At 57.1% G+C, this 27518-nt stretch overlaps 2 protein-coding genes across 4 annotated transcripts in view; one reads left to right on the top strand and one right to left on the bottom strand.

Moving 5' to 3' along the window:
• The first annotated feature begins 386 nt into the window (after nt 1–386).
• OAZ2 (ornithine decarboxylase antizyme 2) lies at nt 387–9869 on the top strand. The gene is given in 6 exon segments (XM_052672429.1): nt 387–466; nt 2854–2929; nt 2931–3011; nt 6344–6519; nt 7963–8048; nt 9039–9869. Coding segments are annotated over 6 exon segments (573 nt in total). The 5' UTR covers nt 387–446; the 3' UTR covers nt 9173–9869.
• Nucleotides 9870–10575: 706 nt separating this feature from the next.
• ZNF609 (zinc finger protein 609) overlaps nt 10576–27518 on the bottom strand; it is a 36246-nt gene continuing 19303 nt past the window's right edge. For 2 of the 3 annotated variants that reach the window (XM_052672422.1, XM_052672423.1), the window contains exons 3-10: nt 21486–21711; nt 16403–16490; nt 13930–16282; nt 13286–13652; nt 12899–13074; nt 12202–12418; nt 12047–12116; nt 10576–11973 (exon numbers count right to left, since the gene is read on the bottom strand). In XM_052672422.1, the coding sequence (XP_052528382.1) occupies nt 11967–11973; nt 12047–12116; nt 12202–12418; nt 12899–13074; nt 13286–13652; nt 13930–16282; nt 16403–16490; nt 21486–21711 (3504 nt within the window). In that variant the 3' untranslated portion in view covers nt 10576–11966. Of the gene's footprint in view, nt 12117–12201; nt 12419–12898; nt 13075–13285; nt 13653–13929; nt 16283–16402; nt 16491–21485; nt 21712–27518 lie in introns of all 3 variants that reach the window. The other variant, XM_052672424.1, reaches the window with a different exon arrangement.

The following is a 27518-nucleotide window of genomic DNA, read 5'->3' as shown; positions in this document are numbered from 1 at the left end:
CATCCAGGCTACGGGTCAGCAGGTCCCCAGGCCACCTCTGAAGTTCGATTACCACGAACCAGGCAGGCTGTCACGCATCACACCGACCCACGGACCCGCACACCGCCGGACCCAAGAGAGCCGGACCCGCCTCGGCTCCCCGCGGCCCAACCCCCGCGAAGCGCAGGGCTGAGGGGAGGAGCGCACCACGCATGCGCGGCAGGGGCGCGCGCCGCCTTTGTTTGGGGCGGTGGATGTTCCCGGCCTGCCCGGCGCGCGTTGGAGGGGGCGGGGTCAACGAGAGGGGGCGCGGTCATATGGGCGTGGCCGATGGAAGAGGGCGTGGTCAAGCGCTCGGAGGAAGGGGGCGGGGCGCGGCGCGCGGCGGGGTCAGTCGGAGCGCGGCGGCGGAGGAGGGAGGAGGTGTGGAGCCGAGCGGAGCCGAGCCTAGCCGGAGGCAGCCGAGGATGATAAACACCCAGGACAGGTGCGCGGCCCCGCCGAGCCTCTGCGCGCTCTTCGGGGAGCCGTAGGCTGACGGAGAAGGGCGTTGGGCCCGAGGAGCTCCGGCGGGGTGGGCCTCGGCGGGCTGCGGCCTTCCCTCGCTGAGGTGGGCGGGAGGCGGCGGCCGGGCGGCCCGCGCTGTAGGGCCCGGCGCTCGGCCGTCCTGCGGTTAGCGGGGCCGTCCCTGCGTCCTCGGCACCGCGAGGTCGGCACGGGGCCGGCAGTGGGGCTGCGTGGGGACGGCACCCGGCACCGCTCTTCAGCGCGACAGAAGGAAGCGGCCCGACTCGTCGCGGCGGGGCCCGGAGGTGCAGGGCTGCAGGTGTGCGGCTGGAAGGTGAGCGGGTGTCCGCTGCGAAGTGACACCCGACGGCGTGGGCGCGGAGCTCTGCGCGTTGATCGGCCGGAGGAGCCCGGGGGGCTCAGCGCCTTTGCTACGGCGAACACGAAGAGGCCGCGGATGGCAGCGCTGTGCAGTTTGTGCTCTGTGTCGGTTGTGTCGAGGAGGAGGCGTTGTCGGGCTGTGGTGTGAAGTTCTTCGTGGGACCGCTGCGTGGGAGAGAAGGAAAAGTCCTTCGATTGGCGCCCCGTGCTGCTGTTAGGGCCGCTTGGTGGGAGGTGAGGCAGCGTGCCGGCTGGGTGAAGCCGGGCCCGGAGGCCGAGCCCTTCAAGAAGGGAGCTTGTGTTCTGCCTCCTGCATGTGCCGGAGGAAGCAAAACTGGGAAGTGGCTGGAGCTGCTTTGCATGAGAACCGCTGCCTCTCTCTCATCTTATTTATTATTTTTTTTTCCCCCACGACTGCACTTCATTATCCAGCTTCTCGATGCATTGGCCGCAAGTTGGAAAGAGCTATCAATAGTACATTGTTAACTAGGGGTGAGGGAGGAGGGAAGGGAAAAACAAAGCTGCCAGCAGCTTTCTGGGGGTGGGGAATGGCACAGCAAAGTGCTTTGTCATGCCTCTCCACATCCACTACTACTGAATACACACTGGTCCATTGATGGCCTCAGTCACGGCGTGCTGAGGGACTGTATTAACACAGAGTGCAGCCGGGCGTGCGGGAGGGATTCTGCCCTCAGCCATCTCCAGTGTGAGTTCCTCATGGCTCTTCTGGAGGGTTCAGCAGCCTGTTCTGCAAGCAGCATCTGGTGTAGGTTGTGGCCACATGGAAACACTGCAGAAGAGCTCTGTGTAGCAAAGCTGAAGGAGGGATATTTGTGTTTTCTGCAGAGAGATTGTTTTGGTGTGGGGTAGATAGCCAGGACTCTAGCCTGTGTCGTAACTGAGTTTGCAAGTTGTTTTTGGCACCTACAAGCGTTTTGGTTGTTTTCAACCTGCTGGTGTGCATTCCGTTCCCTGCATGCTGCTCAAGCCATTCAGGTGATGTGGCTCCCTGGGTGCTGAGCTCACAGAGCAGGGCTGGAGTGCAGAGCAACGACTCACCTGAGAAGCTTCAGCACAGCCAGCCAGCTGTAGATGCCTGCATGGAGCCTGTCCCTCTACAGCCTCGCTCTGTTTTTCTGGAAGCTGTGACAGGGTGGTGGTCATACAGCTCTGTGCTGGTGTGCTGCATCATGGCAGTGCTGGGCAAGGGCTGCTTTCTTTGTGTTGGCTTTGCAGGCTTGGTTACAGGAATGCTGCTGCTGCCCTGTGCCTCGAGAAAGGGCTTTTTTGGTGCTGGTGAAGGACATAATGCTCCAGAAGCAAAATAACTTGCCTTTGTGAACGTGCTGAAAGCTAGGATAGTGGTAAAGCCTGTAAAGCACAGAGTGATCCTGAGGGATCTTTGAGATTGCAAGGGGAGCTTCTTTCACTTGTATTAAGCTGATAAAAAACAATTTCAGGACGAAGTCTGTGGGGTGAGCTTGTAATGATAGGATCGGGCTGAGGGAGCTGTGTGATAATTCACGCGTGTGTGGAAATGCCAGCTGGGATGTTGGGCAGTGTGTTGGAGGCGTCTGAAGAACCAGCCCTCTCACTCCTCCCTGTTTCAAAAACGTGAAACTTTAAACCTCCTCCTTCTGAGCCCTGTTGATCTATTTGTAGATATTTGTCTGTAGAAAATGTGTGCTCATCTGGTCATGCGTTTCAGCCATCTGCTCCTGGCAGGCTCCCAGCCGTCCCTTATTAGCAAGGGGTGGCTCAGCACGCTCTCTGGGTTTGTGGCTACCAGAGCCCTTCTGCCTCCAGCAAAGCTCTGCTGTTCTCACAGTGTGGGCAGCCAGGTGGCTTAGTGCAGACCTGCAGGTGTGGAAGGCCCGTGGGTGCCCTCCCGTGTCTTGGGGAAGCAGCAATACGAGCGGCTTGGGGTTGAGCTGGAGTGTTGGAAACCTGATCCCTGCTAACTGCTGTCCTCTCTTTCTCTTGCAGTAGTATTTTACCTTTGAGTAACTGTCCCCAGCTGCAGTGCTGCAGGCACATCGTTCCGGGGCCTCTGTGGTGCTCCTGATGCCCCTCACCCACTGTCGAAGATCCCCGGTGGGCGAGGGGGTAGCAGGGATCCTTCTCTTTCAGCTCTGATTTATAAGGTGAGCAACATCTGATGTCCAAATAATGACCCGTATCTGCGTTACAGCTCTGCTTGCTTCCTTCTGGGAACAAACACAAATAACTCTGCGATACTATGTGGGGAAACAGCTCGTTTTCTTTCAGCAGCTCTGCCGGCAGCTGTCTTGCTTAAGTACTGCTGGTTTCTTAATAGACTTTTCTCAGAGGTGTGCAGCCAAAGCTGGTGAGCCCCATTCCCAGAGGCTGTTCCAGCTGCAGAGCCATGAAGCAACTTCTCAAACATTGTGCAAAGAGAGGGAATGGGAAGCAGAAAGGTGAGATGCAGAGGGTGAGGGTTGGTAAGCTGCTCCCTGTGCTCTGCTCCAGGAGGTAACGTTGTCCAGGCCTGGGAGCCACCTGAACTTTGTGGCAGCAGCAGGCTGCTCTCACACTGCAGCGTTCCTGCGTGCAGGGAGGGACGGGATCACAGTTTCTTCAGAGTTGCCTAGGAGTGCTGTGTCCCCCTCGTTCTGTGGCCACCTGTGCTGTAAGGGATCTTTTTGGCTTCCACCTGGGTTGACTCTTTAGTGCAGTAACTGGTGCTTGCGCACCTCCTCTGTTGTGTTACAGTGGTGCATGTCTCGCCTTCTGGGACGAGGGCTGTTTTCCACAGACCAGGCTGTGAAGTGCTATTGGATGAAGTTGCCTAAATTCATGCTAAGCTTGCAAATTCAGCAGCTCAGACAGCAGTGTTGTCATAGGTGTTAGTCTTGATTTTAATTACCCCGTGGGAGGCAAGCAGACTTTGTATGATGAAATGATGCAGGCCCTTCCAGGTCGCAGCTACACAGTCTCCTCTGGAAATTCATGAGGGAATCGTCACTGTTTTGCTGATAAAACCCAGTTTGTTACCAGAGTCTTTTAGAACTGACCCCTTCCTTAGCAGAGCTCATCCCAGAGTGGAGCAGGTTGTGTTTTTAAACTGTTTAGAGCAATTTCAATTTCCACTCCAGATGTGGGTCACTGGGAGCCCCTCTCTGCTGCCTGCTCAAGTCAGTGGTGCTGCAGCGTGACGTGGAAAGGCGTCTGGACCCAAAAGCTTAAGCCCTTTTTCCAGCTGTATCAGCTGTTCTAGCTGAAGGCATGACCTTTCTGAATGAGCCTGCCTTCTTCCCGAGTCTGCAGCACAGTGCCTGCACACAACAGCATTACAAATTAAGCAGCATGGCTCCCTGTAGCTGTTGGTGTTCTTGCATTCAGAGTCTTAACACAAAAAGATCCTAACATCCTTCTTCCCTGTTCTGCCAGCACCCAGGGCTTTCCCTCTGTCCTGCTGGGGATGTTTGAGGAGTGCAACTGGGATGGAAAATTTTGCACTCGGTGAAGTATAAGCAAGTGGGAGCTGGTCCTTGTGGCTCTAAGCTGCCAGAAAGGAGCCTGGGGTTGCAGAGCAGGCAGCTGGGATAAAAGACAGAGTGGCAGGGACATTCTGCAGGGGTGAGTGAGCGAAAACTGGATGCTTGTTGCACAAACAGGATTTTGCTGTGAGCATGTTCCAAGGAATTCTGGGCTACTGTTTCACAGGAACAGTTTCTGTCCTTGGGATGTCACTATTTTGACAGGAATAAAATTCCACTTGCCTGAGATGGGCTGCATAAATGCAGTTCCCACAGAGCCAGAGGAACTGGTTCTGTTAATCCATGTAAATGGGAAACCTTGCTAGGTTCAGAGCTTGGAGAAAACTTTGAAAGTGATTGGCTTCTGCTTGCAGAAGGGCTGGGAGGCTCTGGGAACCCTTCCCTGCTGCTGCAGGCTTTGCAGACCTTCCCACACAAACCAGTGCATGTGCCACCCCTCCCCTGCTTTTCTCAACTTCCTTCTCTTCTTGTTTTTGTGAAGTATGAGAAAAGCAGCTGTAAGCTTCTCATGCTTGAGAGATCCCGTCCTCAATGAAGGGACTTTCTGTGCACAGGAAAAAGTGCAGAAGGCTCCCATGAAAGGTGCATAATCCCTTTGTTGTGCTGTTTTTAAATGCACCTCTGTGGTGCTCTGACTCTTGCCACTGGCTCTGTTGTGCCCCGGTCAGGTGTCCCCTTTCCAGCTGCAGCTCTTGGTAGGTAGACTTCTGGGTGCACTTGGCTGAAAACCATCACAAAACCCACAGACTTGTTTCAAGCTCAGCCAATAGGTTTATTTCCTGCAGGATATTTATTCTGACCAAGTGTAAACTTGTTTTTCAACACGCAGCTTTGTGCACTTGAAACAAACAGCAGCTTCCTCTGCTTTGGTGACCAGCAGCAGGCAGTTCCTGATTTACATGCAGAGCCGATGTCACCAGCATTAACTTGCTCAGCAGCTTCTTTCTTGGCACAGCAGCAAAACCAGGAGGGGTTTGACTGCTTGCATGTGTGGTGATAGGGGGTAAAACAGTGGGAAGTGAGGTGGAGGAGCCTGGAAACCCTCTCAGAAGTGTTCCTGCTGAACCACTTGTTTCTGCAGTGCCTGCACAGCTGAGGAAACGTCCCCTGCCCTCCTGGTTGTGAGGAGGAATACCATGGATCCAAACCGAGCTGCCTTTTCTCAGGTGTGGGCATTATGGTCAGCGCTGCGTAGGTGGAATATATTAATTAAAGATAAGAAGCTGAGGTGCTCTTTCTGCATCTCAGAGCTCATAAGCTGGCTCCGTTGCCCTGATACAGCAATTCAGCTGCAGCTGACAGTGTTACTCTGGGGCCTGATGAATTTCTCCGGTCGTTTCACTGGGGCTTTTCTCAGCTAAATGTGGAAGTTATTATTGGGCAAGCCTGCTGCCTACGAAAACTGTCAGGAGAAGGAATGGCATTTAACCACAAAATTGTTTTCTAGGAACTGCTCACTGAATTTGAGGCAGGCTGCCTGCTTGGCATCCTGCTTGGAGCTGTGTTAGGGGGGCATGCGTGCATCTGTGGTCTCTGGAAAAGACCTTGCCACAGCCTTCAATCCGTGTAGCTTCTGTCTGGTTTGGGATTCTCTCTGTGCTGTCTTTTCCTCCCTTAATCCACTGCCGTACCAGCTGGCTGTAAGGTCTGGGGAAGCAGCTTGTGGTCGTTCCTTAAACAAAAAGGCTGTGCTGGGGAGCAGGGTGACAGAAGTGGTCAGGCTGCAGCGGCAGAAGCTGTTCTAGCATGTTGGTTCAGGCTCCAGGAGTCGCCGACAAACTGCCCTCCAAGATCTGAATGGTCCCTTGCTGCCCAGGGTTTGAGTGTAGGGCTAACGTGCAGAACTGCCTGAGCAGGAAAAGGCATTTTGAGCCCTGCTGTAAGGCCTGAATGCTCATCGTGGGGTGTCTGCAGCCTGCAGTGCATGTCATGAGCTCTGCTCCCTCCCTGTGCAGGATGAGAAGATCACTGTTAGCCAAGATGTCCCGGTGCACGAAGGGAAGCCTCATGTTGTCCACTTCCAGTACAAGGTCACAGAGGTGAAGACTTCCTCCTGGGATGCAGTGCTTTCGAATCAGAGCCTCTTTGTGGAAATCCCTGATGGGTTATTAGCTGATGGAAGCAAAGAAGGGTAAGTCTGGGGTCCCAGAGCTGTGCCTGTGGCCTTTTGCTTATGTTTGTGATGCGGTGTGTATGGGGAGGTGAGCTGCACATACAACAGCTCTGTTCCCTGGTTTTACACCTAAAGGATGGCCTTAACACCTTGTCCTCAGAGATGTATGTATGGGAGACTAGCATGAGGATATTTTCTTCCCCTTGGTGGCCATTCGGGATGGGTTACTGTTTTCAGAGGCCCTGTGCTAATGAAAAATACTCAAGAAATGAGTGGAGTGATTCTTTGCATACTTTGTGGAACATTTTATCCAACTGGCCAATTGGCAAGCTGCTTTTGGCAAGTATTTTCCTCTCTTCCAGGGGGGAAAAGCTCCATTATATTGCTGTGCTCCTTCTCATCAGTAGGTGGTTCTGCTGTTGGGCTGCTGCCACGCAGGCTGCCAGCTCTGCCAGAGCCTCTGATTTTTCTCTGCTGGCAGAACAGGGCCGTGTTTTGTCCAGACAGCTCTGCTCTGGGAAGTTTGTGTAAGCGCAGCTTCCAGAGCAGCTACTCCCAGCCAAGCACACTGTTGGAGATCTGGAGGGGAGCGCCGTGGCGTAGATGTGGCTTTGCTGGATTCCTGCGCAGAGCCCCCTGAAGCCCTTCTAAACTTCAAGATGGGCTTCATCAGCACGTGTGACCAGTTCCTGCTCATCACAACAAAGGCTCCTTGGGTACCTTCAGCCCGTGCTGTTCCTGCTGCCTCGTGCTGGTCCCTGTGCTCTGAGGCTGGCTGTTCTCCCTGCGCTTGGCCCCACGTGTGCCCCTGGTTCTTGGGGGCCTTCACCAGCCCCACTCATGACTTCAAGCACGATGCCGCAGGCTTATTTTTAGCTGGGTAAAACAGCCGAGTGGAGGCTATAATTAAAGTAGTTCATTACCATATTAACGAAATCCTGGCAAATTCAATCTCCCTCAGCGTGCTGCGAGCTCGCTGACTGCTGTTTAATGAGATCTCGATTCCAGCCCTGTTTGTCACCGTGCTCACAGCCTGCGTCGCAAATGGCGGCGGGGCTCCGTGCTGCTCCGTGCCCACAGGAGGGGCCCCGTGCCTGGGGAGAGGAAAGAAGCTGGGCTCTGCCAGCCGGGTGATGTGTGCAGGAACAGCTTTGTGCACCACGGGTCGTGTGCGTTGCCAGAGGAGAGAATGAATGCACATGGCTGCCATGTCCAGCTTCCAGCCCCGAAGGCTTTGGTGCAGCACTGCTGCGTGTCGGTGGGTGCTGGGGACTCGGATTCAGGCTTGGACACGAAGGCAGGAAGCCCATTGTTTTGGCACCCATTGTTCACTGGGACAATCTGTAAACAAGTCATCGTTCTGCCTGACAGCATCCAAGCCACAGATGGTGCTCGGTGGCTTCCTCGGGACAGGACTTCCTATTGCTGATGTTCTTTTGTCTTCTCCTTGCTCCTTGGCAGGTTATCAGCACTGCTGGAATTTGCTGAAGAAAAAATGAAAGTCAGCTATGTCTTTATTTGCTTCAGAAAAAGCAGAGAAGATAGAGGTGAGAGCTCGGCCCTGCTGTCAGATTTAGCCTTCAGATCTAAAGCAGTGCTGCTGAACCCATGCAGAAACCTGGTGTGTCCCGGGGCTTCAGGGGGTGCTTTTTCCTGCAGGAATCCTTACATGTGCTGCATTTTTTTGGAGCGTTTCCTTGTCCAGAAAGTTCAGCCTCCTTGGGGGAGGAATGGTATTTGGCACCAGCCTCTGTGGTTTGGAGAGCTTAATACCCAGGACGTGAACCCTGGTAGCTCGTTGCTCCGATGCCCTTCTGCTTTTTAAAGATCTCCCGACACTTTTGCCCTTCCTAGGCCTGCAGGTAATCCTGCCTCAATGGGAGATGCTTACGGCTTAAGGGGGCTGCTTTAGGACCTAAAGATAGATGTGTTGGGTGAGCGATTAGAGCACGGAAGTCGGAGGAGATTTGTGGTGAGGTACGGAGCTGTGGATGTGTCGCTTCGGGTCTCACTCGGTGCAGGCTCATAACGGAGCAAATCGCCGTGGCAGGAGTAATTCCAGCCTTAATTCTAATTTTACTCTGCTACATCACAAGCTGCGCTGCGCTCCCCAAAGCAGTGCCTGCTATTGCAGCTAAGCCGCACTGAGCCCAGGAAGATGTCACTCCATGTTAGGATGCCAAAAATAATTTTCAGCTGAACGAGTTCTTGTGTTTCGCCAGCATTGGCTGCTTGGGTGACCTCTGTAGTGGAGGAGACACGCGATGCTGGGTTCTGCTCGTTTTTTAATTATAAGGCATGGGGTGTTGCTCTTAAACCTGGCTGCGCCTGGAAGCTGATGGCCAGCGGTGCCCTGAGCTGGGATGGCTGTTCTGAGCAGAGCTGCGGCCCCCAGCTGAATGCAGAGTGAAAAGCATCGGCGTGCTGCAGGATGGCTGCGGATCCCCGCTGCAGTTAGGAGGGGAGTTCGTGGCTCGCGGGGCGAGGCAGCTGCAGAGGAGGCTCCTGGTGGTAACACGTTTCCTTCTCTTTGGTAGCGCCGCTCCTGAAGACCTTCAGCTTCTTGGGCTTTGAGATCGTGAGGCCTGGTCACCCCTCTGTCCCCTCGCGGCCAGACGTGATGTTCATGGTGTATCCCCTGGACCAGAACTCTTCCTCTGATGAAGAATAGCTGCGGCGGGGGACCCGAGTGTGACCTGGAAACCTTTTGAGGGGAGAGAGGGTTACATCTCCTTTCTTGAGGAAAGGGAAAACGAGCTTTTGTTGAACTGAAACTGCATTTCTCATTGTTAGATTGGCCTGTGTATCCTCAGAGTTGACTATCTCATTGAAACGTATTGCCTAGAGAACTATATATACACACATGTAATCACCAAATAGTAAATGGAAGATGTTTATCAACTGGCATAGGAGCTCCTGCCCTGCAGCAGTGTGCCGTGCTGGCCTCGAGGCCTCGCTGGGCCGCGCAGGGAGCACAGCGGTAGATGCAGCATCGTCAGCCCGACTTCTCTCCTGGCTGTTGGTCTGTCCCCATCACCTGATGTGTGGCGTGCGCTCATCTGACCGAACACCTCTTGGTTTTCACTCAGACTCTTAAAAGTAAGGCATGTTTGGGGGTTAGACACGTGGAGGAGGCGTGAGTTAATCTTTAACACTACATTAAAACCCCTCTGCGTCTCTGCTTTGGGGCAACCAATGCTGTTTTAACTGGTCTAACTTTTTTCTTTTTTTTTTTCTTTTTTTTTTTTAAAGAAAAAAGGCCCAACATTCTTTCCTCTTCCAGCTTTTGTTTAAGCAGTCTTACTCTGTCCAATGTTACCGCTGCACTATCACCGCGTTCAATAAAAGGGGCATTCAGATTAACTTCACCCAGCTGGGGCTGCTTTTTTGCAAGAGCGGAGCCTTCCTGCAGCGGTTCCCGTGGGGTGGAGGAGTGGTGGGAACGTCACCTGCAACCAGTGGTGGTGGGTCTCAGCCCAGGGCTGGATTTGGGGCTGTTCCCACTCCTGCTATCCTGCAAAGGATTTTGTCAGAGCAGAAGCTGAGCCGTTCTGTAATCGTGCTCAGTATTTTCTAAAAGGGGAGAGAGGTGGAGCAGGGATACAAGCTGGTGTGAACGAGCCATCTCTTTGCCCTCCTTCCCTTCCAGTGTGATGGAAGCAGGGCAGAAGTGGGCTCGAGGGGCACGGCACGGGGGGCTGCCATCCCTTTCTAAGTCCCTTAGTGGAACCGATGGCTGTCTGGGGAGTGGCTGTGCTCCCTCCCCACAGGCCAGGCAGCGGGGTGAGGACTGGCTCCTGAGCTCAGTGCTGCCTTGCTTCCAACACACCCATCCCTTTATGTAATTGCTGCCCATTAAAGCCTTAATTATGCCTGTTGCCTCTCAGCAGCTGACCTTCCTGGAGTCTCTGATCAGTTATCCCTTTAAGTGCATTTCCGGGCTTTAAGTGGTGTAGGGATGGGTCTCAGCCCTGGGCTGGGTCCCTGCGCCGTGTTGGGCACCAGGGGCTGCCTGTGGATCCCCCAACGCAGCGCAGGGGAGCGGGGATGGGAAGAAGAAGCCACCCTCACAGGTTTGTGATTGTCTCTTAAAAAGATTTATTCTCTCTCCTTGCCCAAATGTACAAAGGCAAGAAGAGTACAGTTTGTATATATATATATTTATATATATATATATAAAAAACAAGGAACTTGGTAATAATGTACACTTTACAGAAGGGCAGAATCAGGAAGACTGAAATGAAACCCAACACAGCAACTCCAATGGAAACGAGAGCTATCAACACCAACGGCTCAGCCCCGCTCTGCTCCGCCTGCGGTCGCTGGCCCTACCGGGGTGGCCCTGGCCCTGGGGTGATCCTGCAGCACCCCGGCCCCGCTGCCTCTGGGGCGACCGCTGGAAGAGCGACGAGCCAACCTGGGAGGCATCGGGGAGCGCCGCGCTGCCGGGCATCCCTCGGGCTGGGAAAGGTGGGAGAGCGGGGGGACGGGAAGAAAACAAAACCCAAAAACAACAGCTTTCAAACAATTGCTTTTTACAGTATGTACAGAGCATCCCGGTACAGCGGCTCTGGGGCCGGGGTGCCTCGCGCACGCACAGCGGAGATGGCACTGCGGCCCCGGCCCGGGGGGAGACGGTGGGGCCGAGGTAGCGCTGGCCGGGGGGCGGCGGGCGGGCAGAGGACCAGAAAGCCCCTGTCCTCGGGTGCAGGGAGCGGCGGCAGCGACCTCGTGCCTCTGGGCAGAGCCTAAGTGTGCTTGTTCCTCGCTGAGCTCTGCCCGCAGCCCGGGGAAGCCGATGGGAGAGGGGAGGGTGCGAGGGGAGCGGCACCCCGGGGGGCACAGCTCGGAGCCCAGGGGGAAGCCGTGGGGCCGGGCCACGCAAGGCACTGGGGAGAGACCCCGGCAGCAGGGCAGGTGGTGGGGGTCCCGCTGCCCAGCCCGGGGCGAGGGGCTGTGAGAGGCGTACGGGGTGGCTGCGGGGGCACCGAGGCTGCCTGACTCCACGGCTACGGCTGCGGCCGCCCCGCTGCTCACCTCCCACAGCTCCCTGAGACTGCTGTAGCGCAGGGCTCGGCCCGGCCGTGGCCCTGCGGAGGCGGGAGGCAGCGTCCCAGCCCCACCGCCTCATGCCCCACGCTGCTCAGCCCCACGGCGAGGCCGCAAATTCATCCAGAGACCTCAGTGCTTCCGTTTCCTCTTCATATGCACCAGGTGGGCGATCTGTTCCCATCCCGAGCGCCGGAGCCCAGGAGAATAAATACTTCCGCAGGTGCCGGCTTGCCGCTCACCAAAGGGCTGTGGGGCTCAGTGTGTGTCCGACGGGGGAGAGGACAGAGTCTGCCTCAGACGACGGCAGAACGTCCAGCAGAACAATCAACACCATTCAACTGATGTCTACAGGAGTCTCCGGCGCGTCCCCATGTGAGCCTGTCACATGCCTGCTGCACAGCCCGGTCCCGGCGTCACGTCCTGCCGGAGCCAAGGGCTCAGCCCGCGCCCAGGGGCCAAGCCCAGCGCCCCACGGCAGCCTTACCGTCCTCACCTGCGGGGCGGCGGGTAGAGGGAGGGCGCGGAGCCCTGCTGGCTGGCCACGATGGCCGTGGAGGACAGACCTGCGGGGAGAGGGGGGGGTCAGCGGCCAGGCCAGGAGCGGGGTTCACGCCGCCCAGCACTCCCCAGGGCCCGCAGGGCTCTCACCTGTTGCATAGGGCAGGTTGTACTGCGCCGGCAGCAGCGAGTACCCGAGGTGGTGGTGGTGGTGGTGCGTGGAGAGCAGGCGCTGAGATGGTGAGGTCCGGGGCCGCTCTGCGCTCCTCTCCCCACCGCCGGCTCCTCCAATGCTGCTGCAGCTCCCGCTGCCCCCTACCACCCCGCAGCCGCTGCGGTCCCTCTCCTGAGCTGTCTTCTCGCTTATCTGTGGGGGAGAAAGCAGCGGGCGCTGAGGGACGGGGGTATGCAGGGCTTCCCTCTACCAGGGCTGCCCTGATGGCACAGCATCCCCATCTCCCTCGCTTACAGGGTGCACTCAACACTGAGCAGAGCGAGGGAAAGGATGGTGAGAGTCACCAGCAGGTCTCAGCCCAGCAGCTCCTCCCTGCTCCAGAGCAGGGGCTGCCTCAGAGCCCCCCTGTTCCCCACTCAGAGAGGAGCTGCCTGGTGTCCCTACATTGCTGCGTGACACGAACAGCCCTTGCATTCTGCCCCTCCACCCACCAGCTGCAGGGCTGAGTGCCTCCCTGGAGCAGCCCTGCATGAAGGTTTGGCTCATCCACTCCAAAAAGTTCTGGGTTGTGGGATTACCCTACAGCCCCAGACTTCCTACAGCAGGAGCTCCTCCAGGCTGCAGGCACCTTCCGGAAGCTCCTGCGAGCTAGGCAAAGCTGCTGACTCTCACCGTGGGTGATTTGCTCTTGTAGTGGCTGGCGTGCTGCTGCAGGATGTCCAGGGCCTTGGACTCGGAGCTGGACTTACAGCTGACACTGGGGCTGGCGCGAGACTTGTCGCTGTCATCACTCCCAGATGCCTTGCTCCCGTAGGGCGAGAAGGAATAGCTGGAGGGAAGGTACGAGCCTGCGGGGGAAAGGCAGCAGTCAGGGCACGGGGAGGAGAGGTGTGCTGCTCTGTACCGAGCTGTGCCCACATTCCAGTGAGTGAAACAGAGACCCCAGCCATCACTCCCCTGTGCCCCACCCGCTGGCTCCTGGAGCGTGGTCACCAATATCACACGGGTCTGGGCCGGGACACAGGCACGGCTGCCCCTGAGATGGCCGTGGCTTCCTACCTGGGTAGTTCTGCATCATGACGGTGGGCATGGCCCGGTAGCTGGGGTGGTTGGGGTCGTACGACTGGCTGTAGGAGTAGCCGTGCATGTAGGGGATGTAGGACTGGTGCTGCGTGAGGGGGGAGGACACAGGGACGTGGACACTGGGCCTGGGGTCCTTCCCCACCATGCGAGCTTCCTCAGTGGGGGTCAGTTTGCACTCGGAGCTCGTGCTCTCCTTCCCATCCTCCTTGGACACCACTTCTTTGCTTCGATTTCTTTCCTCCTTCAACTTTCTGTCCCGCTCCTCCTTCCATCGCTCATCCTCCGTCTTGATGTCCGAGTACTTTGCTGGGTAAACGTAGGTCCACATCCGGGGCTCTGCTTCCTGCAAGAACCACACCCAGGTCAGGGCAGCTGCCTCCCTCCCCCCCCAGCCCTGTGTGTCCCCATTGGAAGAGAGCACTGGGAAGAGAGCAGCACAGCCATCACCCCTTCCCCAGGTTCTCCATGTTCCCCTCGGTGGCCCCCAGCCATGGAAAATCATGGAGTCCCTTCACGATGGGAACAAGCCCTGGATCAGAGGACAACGCGCGTTTTCTGCAGTGACAGCCCTGGAAAACACACGGGAAAAGCCCACCAAATGGGCAGTGGGCTGACATTACCTGTCTGTACCAGAGCACAGGGTCCACCTCTGCCTGCCGACCGCACTCCGAACCTCCCTTTGTCTCTGCGGTCTCCTTGCCAAGGTGGCCAGCCTCGCTCAGCTTCACCTTCAGCCCCTCGGCCACCTGGCTGCCTGACAGCTTGGACGAGTCCTCCAGCTTGGGGATGATGACGGATTTGGCCATGTCAGCACCTCCCTGCTCCTTGGCCTTGCTCAGCCCTGACTTGACAAGGTCAGTGAGGCTGGGGGCCTTGGTGAGCGTCGGGGGCATGGGCGGCTTTTGCTTCCACTCCTCCTTGAGAGCCGCCTCCCGCTCCTTCATGCCGAGCTCTGCCTTCTTCTCCAGTCCTCTCTGCTGCTGCTGCTCCAGGCTCTGCCTCTGCTTCTGCTGCTCTTCATACTGCTGCCGGTAGGCAGGGTTGGTGCTCAGCAGGTGAGCGTGGTAGCCCTGCTCGTTGTAGCCATAGGGCGGCACGTAGGCGTACTGGTTGTAGTAGAGGGACTGCATGTACATGTTGGGACGCTGCTGGATGACAGAGGGCTGCTGGCTGGAGCTGCCCAGCTCTGCCTTCTTCTCTTCAACGCCCTCGCTCTTCACCTTCACCTCTGGGCTCTCCTGCTCCTCGTCCTTCTTCAGCTTCAAGGCTTGTGTCTCGGCCGCAGCCTGGCTGCTGGGGTTCAAGGGCCCCGGGCTTGCCTGAGGGTAGCCAGGGGAATAGTAGGTTTCGAAGCCTTGGTAATAGGGAGACTCTTTGCTCTGAGGTTGTGGGGGGAAAAGAGCTTTTTTGGCTCCATCCTTGACAAGCTGCTCTGGATCCTTTGCCTTCACACTCTCCAGCTTGCCCTCGCCGTCTTCCCCGGCATCAGAGATGTCCGAGTAGGCCGGGCTGTTGGTTTTTACTGAGCTCGCTTCCGCCCCATTCTGGGTGACGACGTGCAGCGGGGTCATGGGCTGGGCAGGGTTGGCGTTCTCCAGCCTGCTGGCACCACCGATGGAGGGGCTTGGGGCATTGTCGGTGAAGCTGTAGATTTTATCTGCCTCAGCCTTGATGCTAGCAAGCCGACTCTGGTGGGGGTCGGAGGAGCCGTTCAGCAGTCCCTCGCTTTTCGTCCCAAGGTCGCTCGTTTCCCCCCGGAACGGGCTCTTCCCTTCCTCTGCCCTACACACCTTGCCAGGAGTCAGAGGGTTTTCTACCTCCTTGGGCTCCTTCTTCTTCTTGTCTTTCTTTTTCTTCTCCTTGGAAGGGGTGAGGGCAGGGTTGACCGCGAAGGGCTCTCCCATCACCGTAGGTTTAGGCTGGATGGGTTTGAGCTGGGGGCTGCTCGGCATGGTCTGAACCACCGTGGTGGTGAGGCCCGTGGAGGACCCAGGGCTGGCTGCAGTGAGGGTGGCCGTCTGGAAGGTGTAAATAGGCTGCGGGGGAATGGCAGGGGCAATGGGTCTGGCAGACTTCAAGCTTTTGGAAGGCATCTTCTCCTGCTTAGCACCAGATGCTTTCTTGGACTTGTCTTTATCCACGCACCTCTTCTCCAGCGTGTCGAAGCCGTCGTTGCTCGTCTCATCGGCCACTGAGGGACCATCCTCAGAGCCGTCGTTAGACAGGGCACCGGGGTCAGTGTCTCCTTCCCCTGCCAGCTTCTTCTTGCTGGGGACCTTGGCGCTGAACTTGCTGGATGGGGAGGGACTGTGGGGCTCCATCAAGCGGACCTTGGGGGTGGCCGAGCGCGCAGGTGAAAGTGAGCCCTTCTGTGACACGGGGGCACCATTGCAGCTCCCGACGTCGGCGTGCAGGGAGGGCTCCTCGCCGTACTCGCTGTCCACGTCGGCCTCCAGCTTGCTGTCATCGTCCGTGTGCGCGTGGGCCTGGTGATACTTCAGTCCATTGATGTGCTTGTACTTCTTGTTGCAGTTGGGGTGGGGACAGTCGATGAGGATGGGAGAGGGGCAGTTGCGGTCGAGGACAGCTGGCTCCACCTTGACCGTGGTGGGGGGCACAGCTGCCGAGCCCATCGAGTTCGTGCGGATGCGTTTGCTGCCCTTGGAGTCCTCCGAGCTGGAGTTGAGCTCCATGTCGGAGAGGGGTTTGCTCTTCCGCTTGGTGACGGACGAGGGGCTGGCCTTCACGTCTTCCGCCGTGCCGCTGGGCGGCGTGCGGTGGTCCGAGGAGTTCTGGCTCCCGCGGCGCCCTTTGCTGTTTGCTCCTGCCCGGGTCTTGCTGCTGTTGCTGGTCCCTTTGCTGTCCGAGGCGGCGGCCGTCTCGTTCACAGGTGTGTTGCTGTTGGGACGCATGCGCTTGCCTCGGCCCCGGCCGTTGCGCATCTCCAGGTCGCTGGTGGGAGAGTCACAGAACCTGCAGAGAGAAGGACGGGGGATTACTGTGCCACAGCCCCACCATGCTTCCACACGTGGGTTTGATCCCTGTGCCCGGGCGAGGCGGGCCGGGAGCCGCTCAACCCAGCCCTGTGCTTACCGGGGAGGTGCCCAGTCGTGTTGCGTGCAGTCCAGCAGTGTCCCCACGTACGTCTTGTTCCTCCAGGTCACGTTGACCACCAGCATACCTGCAAGGCAAGGGGACAGGGTCACCGCTCTCCCTTCCCTGGACACTGGGCAACAGGGGAAGGGGCATTTATGTCTCACGCTCTGGGGTGGACAGAGGGCTCCCAGTGCATCTCAAGAGCCTGCAGTGGGGGAAGCAACCTGCACAGAGTAACTACCACAAGGCCCTGCTGTGGCTGCAAACCCCATGTCCCCAAGGAGGGGGCGTGACTGCCACTAGATGGCAAGCTGAGCCCGGCATCACCGCCATGTGGGCTCAGGGTGGTGATGGGAACTGGGGCTTTCTTTGGTGAAAGATTCATCTGCTGCTTTGCCTGGCTCCTGTGTCTCTTTCTAGGGGTCTTCTGCAGCATCCCACGGCTCTTCCCATTGCTGCAAGAAGGGAAGGCCCAGTGTGCATCTAGCCGGCGAGCCCACCCGATGCTAGCACCTTCTGCAAGCTGCAAGAGCAGATAAGCAAGTGACTGCACTGCATATTCTGAGGCCGTTAGCAGAGTGAAACTCAAGTGGGTATTTCCTCCCAGCAATGGACTGCTCTGATTACTGCATAACTAATTTGACCAGGAGCAGAGTCCATTGTGCTGAGTACATTTATCTGAGCAAGGTAAAACTTGGAAGATAGAAATCTCATTTAGAAGGGCAGACCAGTGCATCTAGATATACGGCCGCACAGCCCTGGAAGATGAATGGAGCCCAGGGAGCCCACAACAGCTGTGCCTGAAGCACATTTGTAAATCTCGGGCCGTGGCCTCGCTCAGAAGGTGCCAGCAGCCAGCTGCAGGCTTTGGAAGGACAACGTCAGAAATGGAGAGGTGCTCACGCAGCTGTGGCCCCCGAGAGATGAAAGACAGAGTGCTGGCACGGGCTGTTCCTTCCTCCCTGCACAGCAGCAAGCCCTCTGCCATGCTCCAGCCTATATTTAACCTGCTGCAACCAATCATCCCAAATCCCCTCCTAATCCGCCGCCAATAACCCAGGACAATTTAAAGCACAGGGATGGATGCTAAGCAGCTTTTTTCACCCGCTGTCCCCTGTGGGTGCTCTGGGACGCGAGGGCAGGCAGCAATGCCCTGCGCTCAGCATTGGAGGGTAATGTGTCACCGATGTCCCAGCAGTCCCTTAGCCTCCGTCCTTGGCTGGAAAAGCCCTTGGAGGTGATGAGCTCTGCACCAGGCAGCCGAGCACGGTGCTTTCTGCGCTCCTTGGGAGGGCTGGAGCTGCAGCACTGTGCAGCCAACCGCACCTGCTTTCACCACATGCTGATGTCACTGCAGCAGGGCGCAGAGAGGGGGATGAATGGAGGGTGACACTGCCAGGCTGCTCCCAAGGAAGGCGGCAGTGGTTTGGATGCAAGGTGCTGCACAGTGAGGAAACCCTGCAAGAGTGCGTGCAGACAAAGAGGTGAGCGTGGCGGTGCAGAGCACCCTGCTGGCCAAGCTCCCGTTTTGGAGCAGCTGGGCTGCCTTCCTCCAGAAATCAGTCTGAGGAGACAGGAGCTGGGCACTGCAGTGGGGTATCTGTTTGCTGGGACAGATCCAGGCTGAAGCTTTGCGTGCGAGGAAGGTTTAATTTCCAGCACAGCCAGCACATCAGCTCCCTAATTAGAGCAGTGCTCAGCTCCCAGCCCTGCTGGCTCTCCCCTGCAGACACAGGCGGCTTCAACTCCTTCTGCCTCTGATGTTCAAGGGCTGAACAAGCGGCTCCATCGCACACAGAGCAACCCCATCCCACTGAGACGCTGCCATCCAGGAGCTCCCATGCTAGACAGAACAGCTGTGGAGAGCTCTGCTACCTCGCTGTTAACCTGCAGGTGCAGGAGCCTTCTGCAAGGCAACGGGACTACACCCAGGTGCATTCTCACCACGAGGAACAGTCTGCCACAAAGCATGGGATGGGATTCTTCCACTCAATGCGTCCTCCTGGAGAAGGGAGGCAGAGGAACCAACACCAAGCGTGCTCCCACAAAGCGTGGCACAGCAGATTGCAGCTCAAGAGCCTCCTTGTAAACAAGCCCTCTAATCCATGCAAGGTGGTGAGGGCGGGAGCCCAGCTGCTATCACCTAGGGCAGCGACGTACACGCCTCAGGCAGCTCAACACCAGCAACAGTCCTGTCTGGAGCAGAATATTGCTCACCTGTTGATAAAACAGCCTTCATACAAAGCTGACAGATGCTGAAATAAACAGTGCTTTGAGAGTGATAAGCAGTGCATTAGCTCTGCTCGAGCTCCCTGCCTCCCTGCCTCCCTGCACTGTCAAGCATCCTGCCAGCCAATATTAGATCTGAAGCAGCCACGCTGCGGGAGTACCAGGAAATTATGCATGATAAAGCCCCTCTCCTCTCTGCTAGAGTGTGAGCAGCTGCTTCGCTCCCAGGGCTGCTGCTTCCCCAGCTGGGGCGCATCAGGACAGCAGCACCCAAGAGGGGATGTCCCTTGCCCGGTGGTTTCTGTCGTGCTGTGCCATGTTGCTCGATGCTCTGAAGCTTTGAATCCCAAACACTGGCTTGTTGGGGCTGCAAACAGCACGGTTGTGTGGTGGTTTGGGTCTGGTCACTGCTCTGAGTGAGCGCAGCAAGGACATGCCACCCTGCTGGTGACACCGGCGAGCAGGATGGAGGAGAGCCGGGAGCTAATGAGGCAGCAAGTGGAGTGATGCTCTCTAGTATAATTAGATCAGTTAATAGTTCCTGCAGATCGAAATCACACCTAACAGAATTAGGGAAACTGCCAAGGCAGCTGCTCCTGAGAAAGGCATTTAACAATGCACGTTCCCTGCACAAGACGGGCTCGGTGAAGGGGAATGGAGGTGTCACCATTGCGGCAGTGGGACAGCACAGAGAAGCAGGGGCCACTGCTGGGGACAGAGGAGGAAGCTGGGTGTGACTGTGGGACGTGTCGGTCAAGGCAGAAGAACATCAAGAGACTTGTGGGAGCACCATTGCAGTTGGGATGGTTTTCCTTGTCCTTCTCAGGATGCAGGATTACTGGTGGGCCTTGGCTTTGTGATGCCTTCACCCTGATTTCCTGGCCATGAGGACAACCCTGAGACCATTTTCCACAAAAAGGGAGCCACACTGCCTTCCTCTGCATAACCAAGCCCTTCCAAGCAAGGCTTTGCATCCTCAGTCACAAGGCAAACCCACTGGAAGGGGATGAATCCAAATATCCCTCTGCTGGGGACAGGCTCCAGCCATGCTCCAGCATGGCCCCCAAACCAGCACCACTGCCCCGGGAGCAAGACACCAGGCAGGACACCAGAGAGCCGCTTTCACCCTGAGCTTCCAGGTGCACAGAGCTGAGCAGGCAGTGTGTTTCTCCTACAGGGGCTGACAGATGTGGCGGACTGGAAGCAACCAGGGGAAATGGTGAGATTTGTATTCTGCGTGACAGGAGCGCAGGGCTCGCTGTAAAAGCCATCGCTCCTGACAGCAGGAGCCAAGTGGCAGGCAGCGGAGGCAGGCAGAGAAGGATCTCCACACAAGTTCATTGAATTACTGCAGACTAAAAATAGGCGAGCCGCAGGAAAGGCAGCGCGCCTCTGAGGCAGGGGCTGAAGACGGGGCTGCACACCGAGGGGTGATGCGGACAGACAAGCGGACAGGCAGCGAAGCTTGGCTGGAACAACGTGGGAAAGCAGCAGCAGAGCTCCTTCCTCAGAGGACTGGAGCCCCACACAGCGCTCAGCCACCCTGCGAGCGAGCAGAGCGCACTGCTTGCGCTTCGACCCCTCCCGGCTAAGCAAGGGGTCTGTTTGCTCCTCTGCCTCCCGTCGGGGTGTTTGTTCCTCCTTGCACGTGCAGCACGCACCTCTTCTGATGCCCATCCTTCAAAAAATTAACAGAAGGTCCATCTCTCATCACCACCGCCCCTGGGGGTTTGACAGAAACCAGAGCCCTGGGGTATTATAGACTGCAGCCTGTGGCCAAGGCAGTCACGCAGGATCCCAGACCCCGGTGGTGCTACCGCCATGCAGCGCTCTCCCTGCTGGCTTCCTGGTACAGCCCTGGGGCAAGCAGAGCAGCAGCTGCTTCCCAAGTGTTGATGCACACGGCTGTATCCCTACCAGCCAAGACAAGGGTCCCCTGGGCCCGATTTTACAGCACGTGGCATTCTCCTGCCTCGGGAGCAGCAGAAAGCACACGCTCAGCTCCCTGCTAGCTACATTCAGATGGGTTTTTCCACAGCAAGCAGAAGGGAACACAGGAGGGTGGGAGGTCCCACCCAGCTCCGGGTGCCCCATCCTCTGCCACCTCTGCCCTCCCGGGCTCAGCTGAAGCCAGACACAACCGCGAGGAGTTCACCTCAGGCCTCCAGAAGCAGAACCCTCCCATGTCCCCGAAGAGGCTGGAGGGAAGGCCGGGTTCCAGCGCTCGCTGTGCTCCGCTGAGCCACCTATTCATCCTTGTGTTTCTTGGCAGAGCCCCAACAGCAACTCAAACCCATCAAAGGGGCTGGGAAAGCAAAGCAAGCTGTGTGCAGATGAGACGAGCTCCAGCGGAAAAAGGTTCGATTGGCTTGGCAGAAGAGTCGAGAGCCTGATCTCCTGTCGAGTCTATTTTGAAAGCTCCGCCGGGGTTTTTTAATCCAGCAGGAGATTGCTGCTGCCTCCCAGGGTTTGAGCGCTTTTGTGACAGACCTGCAGGTTGCCAAGCAAAAATGAAGTCAACTCTGTCGAGTTCCCGTTCGGGCTGGCGTGGCCTCTCCTCTGGCACCTCCAGGAGCAAGTCAGCTCTTGCAGAAAGGCAGGGAAATGGCAGCTGAGATTTTCGCCCACTGTCTGGGTGACGGGCTAACACAGCGCGCAGGCTGACGCAAGTTTTGGCCTGCCATTCCCTCCGCCGCACAGCCCGCGAGCTGCTCCCACACAGCTCCTCTGTCCCGACCACCCAAATTGCAGCACAACGCCCTGGAAGCGCCAAGGCACGGGGACAGAGGAAGAAAAGGATCACCACAGCTCTCTGAGCGGGAATGCTGGAGAGCAGAAAGCCACCACTTACCGTCCTCCGTCTCCTGCCAGACGATGCCCTCCAGGTTGACGCTGGTGCCGGGCTCGCAGGGCCCCAGGCACTCGGGCTCGGTGGCCAGCGCCACGTCGCAGGTGTTGACACCGACGGAGCGGGTGCGCACCATGATCTGCTCACACGGCGACGAGATGTCGTTGTTGACCACGGGGACAAGGAGGTGCAAGGGCAGCACGGCGGGCGTGGAGACCGGAGATTCCATCTGTGGGGAAGGAGAAGTGTGTTGATCACAACAAGCACCAACAGGCAGCCGTGCTTCGGAGAGCCTCGGGAGCTTCCAGTGCCCAACAGAGGACAGGACCTTGTCGGTCTCTCCCACCCCGGCACGCCCGTACCCACGAAACCCTCAAAAGCTTTGGAGGGGGGTGGGTCCTTCTGCAGGAGAGATCTGCAGAAGCGGGTGCCAAGTTCCTTCCCTAACCGCTTCTGCCGGTGCCATCGGGCCCGGTCAGCACGGCTCTGGGCTGCTGCTCTGATGCGCAGGCACTCGATGGCTTTGGACCCGATGGCTCATTAGAAAAAAACGACAGGCTTCTGCTCGACTGGCAGGACAGGCCCAACGAGCAGCGGGCTCCGTGCGGTCCCATGAAAGCCAACATCCTCCTCCTCCCACATCCACCCCGTGACCATCCCAAGACACACGTCCAGACCATATCCCCCTTCTCCAGGCAAAAATCAGATCTCAAACACCAACCATTCTGCCCTCCTCCTTCATGTCACAGGCAGAGTTGGGCTTGGACACGCCAGGCGTAACTGCCACACAGATCTGCAGTGCTTTGGGGCTGGCTGCTCATCCCCTGCTCGTCTCCTCTCGCACAGTATTTTATGATCTTGATAAGGCACCGAGCAGACTCAAAACAGAAGCAGGCTGAGAATTATCACCGAGTGCTGCCCTAGGTTTCGGTTTCAATCAGCTGAGGGTCTCTGGAGTATCCAGCCCAGAGACTCCTTGCACCAGAAGCTCACACCACACAACTCCCTGTCCCACACACTACTGCACATCGGTGCATCCCATGCACCCAAACAAGGATGTTTGCCGTGAGCTGCAAAGCCTCTCCAAATCCTCAGCAATGCAAAGCATCTGACAAAGCATCCGGCATCCCATCAGCATGTGTCCTGTGGGATGCCAGGAGGTTTTGGCTATAGGGACCTCACCAGCAGACACCTCAGTCCCCTAAGCCCAGCCTGCACTCTCAGTGACTGCAGGGATGCGATGCTCCAAGGAGGCAGCAGGGTCCTGGCGGGGCTCAAGGAAGCAAACTCAAACCACACACCAAGTGTTCTGAATCTGAGCGAGTCCCCTGCAAGAAAAGCCATGGCAAGGAGCAGGAGGGATGCTTGGCTTTGGGCTGCTTGTTTGTGCATGCAGGGGAGAGGAAGGGCACCTGTGGGTTTTGAAACTGTTCGGCTTCCTTCCACTTTGCAACAGAAACCACAGTGCAGCACAGGAGCGTTTAATTACAGTTCCAGCTCTGCTAATTATCGCTCGGTCACATTTGTAATCTGCATTACGCCACAGTGCATAATAAGCAGCTCACTGCGATCTCTCTAATAAGCAAGGAGGCTTTATGGGATTTCATATTTCACCCTGCACTGGAACAAACACAGCCTCATTTATCAGCCATCAGGAAAAGGGGCGCTTGTCTGCTCCCACCAAGAGCTCGGGAGCAAAAAGGGGCGTGGGGAGGTGGGCATGGGGATATGGCTGAGCTGGAAGAAGAAGAGGGCAGATCGGCCCCTGAATTCCCCCTGCTGCACATCTGTTATCTCCTGGTGCTGCAGCCTTCCCTCCTTCTGCTTCACTGGGGTGAAGAGATGTGCCTGCTGAGGCTGAGGGCAGCAGGGACCAGCGTGGGGCGGCACAGAATCAGGCCCCTGTGGGATCTGCTGTGTGAAATAAAGGCACGCAGTGCTCCCATCCCACGCACAGCGAGGCCCTGATGCTGCCGTGCCCTGCCCTATGGGGCCAGCTGCTGCTGCCGTGGGAGATGTGGGACCCAAGCTCCCATGGTGGCATAAGAGCATTTAATTCTGCTGCTTGCCATGAGCTGGGGGATGCAGAAGCAGCGTGCGTGCCCTCTAGCAGGAGCTGGGCAGGACGACGTTTCCCATGCCGCTGCCCCTGCAGGGAGCTCCCTACTGAAAGCCCTTTGTGTCCACGCGGAGGTTTTCCCATCACGAGGAACGTGCGCCCGCCGCCGCCGAGGACAGAGGTGGAACGCAGCCAAGGCTGGTGAGCAGCGGCAGCGCCTGGGAACAGCAGCTCTGCCATCACACTGTCAGCATGGGGACGCTAAGGGAGGAGAGGACGGCACGTCAGTATTGCTGCTCTGCCCGATGCCAACCTCTAAAGCACCTTGCTTCAGGCAGAGTCGCGCCAGGACCAGCAGTTATGAATTTTCTCACTCGTTCCAAATAACCTAAGTCATCCGGGCGTGAAATTCTGAGCGATGAAAGCCAACAGGTGCAAAAGCCTTGTGTTTGGGAGCTCTGATAGCGCCCAGCTCCGTCACCATGTCACCATCCCACGGCACACACTGAATGCCACCTCCCTGGGGTGGGATAACCATGTGCAGCTCCAGCTGGCAGCTTCAGTGGGTGCCTCCAAGCCCAACAGCACAGCCCCCAGGTGCCCTGCTCAGCGCTGGCTGACATCATGCCAGAGGGCGGTGGGGCTTATCTCAGTGCTGGCAGCACTTGGGGATCAGCGTGCCTTTGATCAAAGCAGGGACAGTGCCCAGGACAGACGTGCTGGCACCCAGTCACCCGCTCCAGCCATTTACAGGATTATAAGAGCAGCTCTAGCAAAAGCAAGCAAGCAAAAAAAAAAGGTGTTTTCTATTGGAGAGGGGCAGCAAAGAGCAAAGACAGGGGATGTGTGTGTGAGGAGGAACGGGGAAAGAGAAATCCCAGACATCGATCTCCTGATGGGGAGATGCAAGTCCAAAAGACCTCAATGCTGCAGCTCCTTGAAAGCGTGCCAACAGACACCACAAAACCCAGCTGAAGGACACAGGACTCCAGGCAGCCGTGCCAGAGCCCGTCCCAAAACCCAAATCCACACACCCTCAATGCATTTGGGACAAACTGGCTGAGAACTCCTGCAGGGCCCATCCTTCTCGGAGGGAGACTTCTAAGCTCTGCTGCTTCGGGGAGGTCAGGAGGACACGCTGATCCTACACCAAGGAAGTGGGGAGAACCCAACTGTTTCCCATACACCTCCATCAGGATGAGCACCCACCAACCACAGCGCATGGCTGACACGAGGTGCCGGGGGCAGGCACTCAGCTGGAAGGCAGCACGGCTCCGTGTGCTTCCTTTGCCTTTCTTTCATCTTTCTCCTGAATTTTCCAGCCTAAATCCTGATCCCATGCTCAGCCCCCCAGCAGCTCGCACCATGGCACGGCCACGCAGCACACAGAGTGGCATGCGAGCTGGGAGCATTAATTATTAAGTCACTTGATTAATTAATGATGCTCCTGCAAGCACAAAGTCCTACACATTCAAAGTTCTCTTTGGAAAGCTGTGGCATTTATAGGACAGCCAGTGGAGGCAGAGCTCGGGATCTGGGGACGGCGTCAGTGTAGGATGACTGCAAAAGCCAGGCACCTGGCTCCTGGGTGCAGGAGGATGAACAGGAATGGCTCAGCGCACCCAGTGCCCTCTCTTGCCTCAGTCCCAGGGTGCCCCAGCCACGGATGTAGGAGAAATGCAGCAAACCCATCTGGCGGGTGCAGAGACGCAGAAAACAAGAGTGCTGCACATGCTCAGCATAGCCGGGTGTTCAGGGCTCCTGGAGAGGCTCCATTCCAGGGTGAGAGAGACGTATTTCAGATGCGATAAGCAGCAAAGTCTAGAAGGAGTTTCAGATCTATTTATCCCTCAGGCAAGAGGAGACATCTTCCTTCCATCTCTTTAATATTAAAGACCTGTTTTGGTATGATTTCCACGTCTTAGCCCTCGCAGGCTGCACGTTTAGGAAGCTGCCCGCTTGGCTCTTATCTCCTCTTCTTTGTAGGTTTTGCTCGAGTTGCCAGGAGAGATGCTCGTGGTTTGCAGTCACAAAGCCAGCTCTGTCTGACGGCTGATGGGGAGATTGCAGGCGGGGAGGCAGCGAGGAGCCAGCCAAAGAGCAGCATGGTACGTGCCGGCAGGGCAGGCAGGGAGACAGCACCCCACATAACCTGCATCGGGGAGGGGACCAACACGTTCCCTACTGCAGAGCTGCCCCCACTGCACATCCAAGCAATGCAGAAAAGCATGCTTGAGTGCTGCTCCATCAGCTCCTCTGGACTGCAGCAAGCTTAGAGCTGAGATCCAAGAGGGATCTGAAATCTCCAGGGGTGGGAGCAGGGGGACGCCGACACCACCCAGCCCCAGGGCTTTCCTCCAACCCCAGGAAGGTTCCTACACTCTGACCTTGCAGTTCTCAGCCTGCACACAGAGATAGATGTCACCAAATCTTGGCTAGCTAGCCATGGAACAAAGCCCAGTGCTCAGGGCAAAACAGCAGCCTGGGTTATGCTTGAGCAAATTTCATAGCTAGCATCCCTAAAATAAAGCAAATGCGCTGTTAGAGAAAGCATCTGCTTTATTCCCCAGGGCTCTCCATGCCACACACCGAGCTGCAAGGGACAGTTCCTCTCAAAGAAACACTGCAGGTTCAGTGCTTAGTGTGCAGGTTGGGCATCCCACGTTGTTCAGTCCAATCCTTGTCACTTCTGCCCTTACAATGTAGGGACCCTATGGCACCGTGGCCCCAGGGTCTTACGTGCTCGCACCACAGCCTTTGGCTCCTAAACTGGGATTTTGTTGCAAATTTGGCTTCTCTGGATGTGAGGGAACCAGAAATAAAAGGCCAAGAGAACTGGGACAGCAGATACCCTCCTGAGAATGGCACGAAGAGATTCCCAAAGAGAGGATTCCCCATTATTTAGAGGATAGACACTGGTCTGTAGAGGAAAAAATAAACATTTCTGCCTCGAAATTCCTGCAGAAAGCCCACCTAACCTCCAGCTCCTCTCCCTGAAAACACAGAGACAGCATCTGTACCCCCACCCTGCCAACTTCAGCCATCCAGAAATGTGTAGCTGGATCCACTGGTAGAGGTTCCAGCTATCAGAGGCAGGAAATGCAGGGAAGGCTGCGTGGATGGGGTTCTTGCCTATAGTGGGGACTGGGGCTGGGAAGTGGGGTGCTGGCCGGGATCAGTGGGTCAGCAGGATGCCCTGTGGGTGGGCAGGGTGGCTGGGGTTAGCTTTTGTCTAGCAGATGCAGGAGGAGAGGCCACAGTGCCTGCCAGAGCATCACCGTGTTTTTGTACGGGGGCAAGAAGAGAGAGAGCTACGAGGCTGGAGAATGCTCTGGAGCACGGAGGCTGCAGCCACATCTTGTTTTAATTGCATCAGCAATCACTAAGCAATTAATGGCAGGGAGTAGGAGGAGCAGGGCAGCAGGAGACAGAAAGGCACACAGCAAGTAGGGAGAAACAATTTGCTCTTTCTCTGAGGAGAGCAGCACCATTTACATCCACTGCGCCCTGCTCCCAGAGCAGCTCTTGTGCCATATCCAGAGACTAGAAGCGGCTCGCCGCCCTCCCAAAGCGGTCACTGCAGAACACTGGCTCAGAGATGGACAAGCAGGGACCAACCACTGTCCTGGGAAGCGCAGCCCGGATGCCAGAAGCCGCCCCGACCACTTCCAACCAGATGCAAACACTTCAGCAGCGCGGCCAAGCTGACCATGGGCCCCTTTCACCCAGCAGTCCCAGCTTACGGGGATCGGGGCGCCTCAGAGATTGCGCCGGGTCACGGCACGCCGAGCTGCGCAGAAGGGAATGGCTGCAGTGAAGGAGAGGCGGGAAGCGGTGATTGATGTGGACGATGTGCCATTCCAGGTCACATATCGACAGGAGCCGTGCCTCCTCGTGGGCGGCGAGCCAGCCCGATTATCTGTCATATGCTGCAAGACGCTGTGCCAGCAGCCCGGCCGAGATCACCCAGCTTGTTT

Source organism: Tympanuchus pallidicinctus, unplaced genomic scaffold, assembly GCF_026119805.1.
Source record: "Tympanuchus pallidicinctus isolate F22 unplaced genomic scaffold, pur_lepc_1.0 scaffold12, whole genome shotgun sequence".
Classification (NCBI taxonomy): Eukaryota; Metazoa; Chordata; class Aves; order Galliformes; family Phasianidae; genus Tympanuchus; species Tympanuchus pallidicinctus.
This window is presented reverse-complemented; position numbering and strand designations above follow the sequence as displayed.